Here is a 2,992-nt window from a genome sequence, read left to right as displayed (position 1 = left end):
CAATCCGAACACTGATTATACTAGGTGTGTAATATATTAATACCTCTTTATATTATTACCTGTATCTGTATTTCTGATAGTACCTGTGTACTAGTGCCATTGATTATAAATACTAATAATACTTATAATCAATGATATTATTAAAATGAAAAGAACAGCACATCATACTCCAGAAACTTAGTATAACATAACTTTAAATGTATTTAGTATTATAATGAATAATCTTTTGGTCAAACTAAGTACTTAAATATTTTATTTTATAATACATGAATGTAGGTGGAACATCACATAGATTTCCCAACCCCCGAAAAAATTTGTTGATGTTTCAAAAATGGATGGAAGTTATAGGGAATGATGACTTCAAAGATATGGAGTCTTCTGTGATTTATGAAAAGTGCAGAGTATGTTCAAATCATTTTAGTAAAGAGAATTTCAGCTCTGGTACAAAAGTCATAAATCGCAATGCATTCCCACATCTCCATATGACCAATCAAAGTCCAAGTAGGAAATACATTTCTATTTAAATTTAGTTAGTATCTGTTAATTCAATTTCTTTTTTAGCTGATACTGTAATGCCCAAACCAATTCATACCAGCTGCATGTCCACAAATTTAAATATTTCTGGCATAGAGGAACTGAATCAATCTACTAAGAGTAAGTGCAAGTAGGAAATAAATTTCTAATTAAATTTAGTTAGTATCTGTATTTTCAATTTCTTTTTTAGCTGATACTGTAATGCCTGAACTAATTCATACCAGCTGCATGTCCACAAATTTAAATATTTCTGGCATAGAGGAACTGAATCAATCTACTATCGATGTAACTGAGCATAATATTAAATGCTCAACCGCTGACCTGATTTGTATTTTGTAAGTACCTACTATAAAAAAAGTCTTATAAAAAATTGCAATTTAATAATGCTTGCAATGCATGAGCTTATATCAGGGTTGCTACGCACTCACTATTTATCGCTATTTTTACTTTTTTTGCACTTAGTACACTGATACCTCACTTTTATAAAGCTCATTAACTACAAAATAGTTATTACATTTTAAACTTGATAAATTTAGTTAAAATTTGAACTTTAAATGCTTATTAAAAAAATATATAACGATGTATTTTTAATATCTTTCAACTGCTATAGTAACAATATATATTGAGGAGATATCAGGAGCCTTGTAGTATTAGTTTCAATATTTTTTACCAAACAAATAACATTAAATAGGTAATATATATATATATATATATATATATATTATATATATAATAGGTTCATATATAAATTACTTTATTCAAAAGAAAAAAATGAGTGGCAACCCTGTTATATTATACAATTTGCAACCAACAGCAAGTCTTGGGTTTCTCATTTATCTTTAATTAATTTGTTCATTTTTCACTTATCTACAGATAATGGTAGCATTCCTAATTCAAAAATTGCTTGTAGTAGTGGCAGAGCTGCTTGCTTAAAATCTGGCTCTCATAAACCTGGTTAATATAAATGTTAATAATTTATTTTATTAGGTACATGTTAATTTAAAATTATAATTTGCTTTAGGTCTCTTGCACAAAATTGGTATAAACCGAACCTCCAGACTTACACCAAAATGTAAATCTCTATACACAGATAGTTTGAAACTTCAAAAACTCCTACATCGTGAACGTCGAAAATGTAACACTTTTAAAGAACGTTTGAAAAGTGCTAACAATTTTTTTAATACACATGATTCAGACCAGATGACTACTGCTGCAAAAATTTTTACAAAATTACAACTAAGAGAAACAAAGAACAAACCAAAGGGACGTCGTTTTACTTTAGACGAAAAATTATTAAGTTTGTCCTTATATAAGCAAAGTCCAAAATCATATAGATTGCTGTGCAAGATGTTTGTTCTACCTTGTAAACGAACACTTTCTACAATGATGTCATTAATCCCAATAAGTACTGGGATTGATCAGAGAATGCTGAATGTACTAAAAATTAATGTTCAAAAACTTAAACCTCAACACAGGTTTTGCTCAATTGTTTTTGACGAAGTTAGTATAAATCCAAATTTGAACTTTAATAATAGTGAAGGAAGAATTTATGGTTTTGAAGACAATGGGTCATCACAAACTCAAAAATTTGCTGATCATGGCTTAGTGTTTATGGTACGTGGAATTGTCAAAAACTTCAAACAACCTATTTGTTATTCATTTTGTAAAAGTACAACAAATAGATATGATTTAGCTAATCAAATTCGAGAGGTAGTTCGAGCAGTACACTCAACTGGATTGAATATAATATCAAGCATTTGTGATCAAGGAGCGACCAATACAGCAGCTATTAATATTCTTATGAACGACACCAAAGCACGTTATTTAAGAAAGAATGAATCATTCTATGGTGATTTCTATGAAATAGAATGTGAATCTGATAGCCATAACAATGTAGTTAAAATTTTTCATTTGTATGATACACCACACCTCTTGAAAGGAATCCGTAACAATTTGTTGACAAAAAATGTAATATTTAATGTTGACGGTGAAAAATTAGCTCAATGGAGTGATTTATTGAAGTTATATGAATTGGACAGCAACATAGAAGATGTTAAAATGTTGCCTAGGTTGACTAGACAACATGTCATACCTGCAGAAATTCCGAAAATGAAAGTTAGAAATGCTGCTCAAGTGTTTAGCCAACGAGTTTCATCCATTATGGCATTCTTAGCAAGTGAGTAACATCAAAATAAAACTAATTAATATAATATATAATTTTGTTTTGTTAAACGTATTTTACAGCTCAACATATTCTTGGAGATACAGCTGGAGACACTGCAAAATTTTGTTTATTTTTTGATAAATTATTCGACTCGGTTAATGGAAACTTTGATAAAGTAGTTGATGGAAAGATTTATAGAACAGGAGTAAAAAAAAATTCTCCTCATCACAAATTGTGGGAAGAGTCTTTGAAAGTTTTGAGTACCATGAATTTGTGAATTCTTCTGCTAACAAA

General features: G+C 29.2%; 1 protein-coding gene across 1 annotated transcript; it reads left to right on the top strand.

Annotated features, from left to right (window-relative positions):
• Nucleotides 1–1,353: 1,353 nt before the first annotated feature.
• Nucleotides 1,354–2,975, top strand: LOC115034628. Its single transcript, XM_029491942.1, has 2 exons — nt 1,354–2,710; nt 2,779–2,975. Exons 1-2 carry the CDS (start codon nt 1,735–1,737, stop codon nt 2,973–2,975), a joined length of 1,173 nt encoding a protein of 390 aa, XP_029347802.1. The 5' UTR covers nt 1,354–1,734.
• Nucleotides 2,976–2,992: the final 17 nt, after the last annotated feature.

This window comes from Acyrthosiphon pisum, unplaced genomic scaffold (assembly GCF_005508785.2).
Source record: "Acyrthosiphon pisum isolate AL4f unplaced genomic scaffold, pea_aphid_22Mar2018_4r6ur Scaffold_1706;HRSCAF=2205, whole genome shotgun sequence".
Classification (NCBI taxonomy): Eukaryota; Metazoa; Arthropoda; class Insecta; order Hemiptera; family Aphididae; genus Acyrthosiphon; species Acyrthosiphon pisum.
The sequence above is the reverse complement of the archived record's forward strand: the minus strand, read 5'-3'. Positions and strand labels throughout refer to the sequence as shown.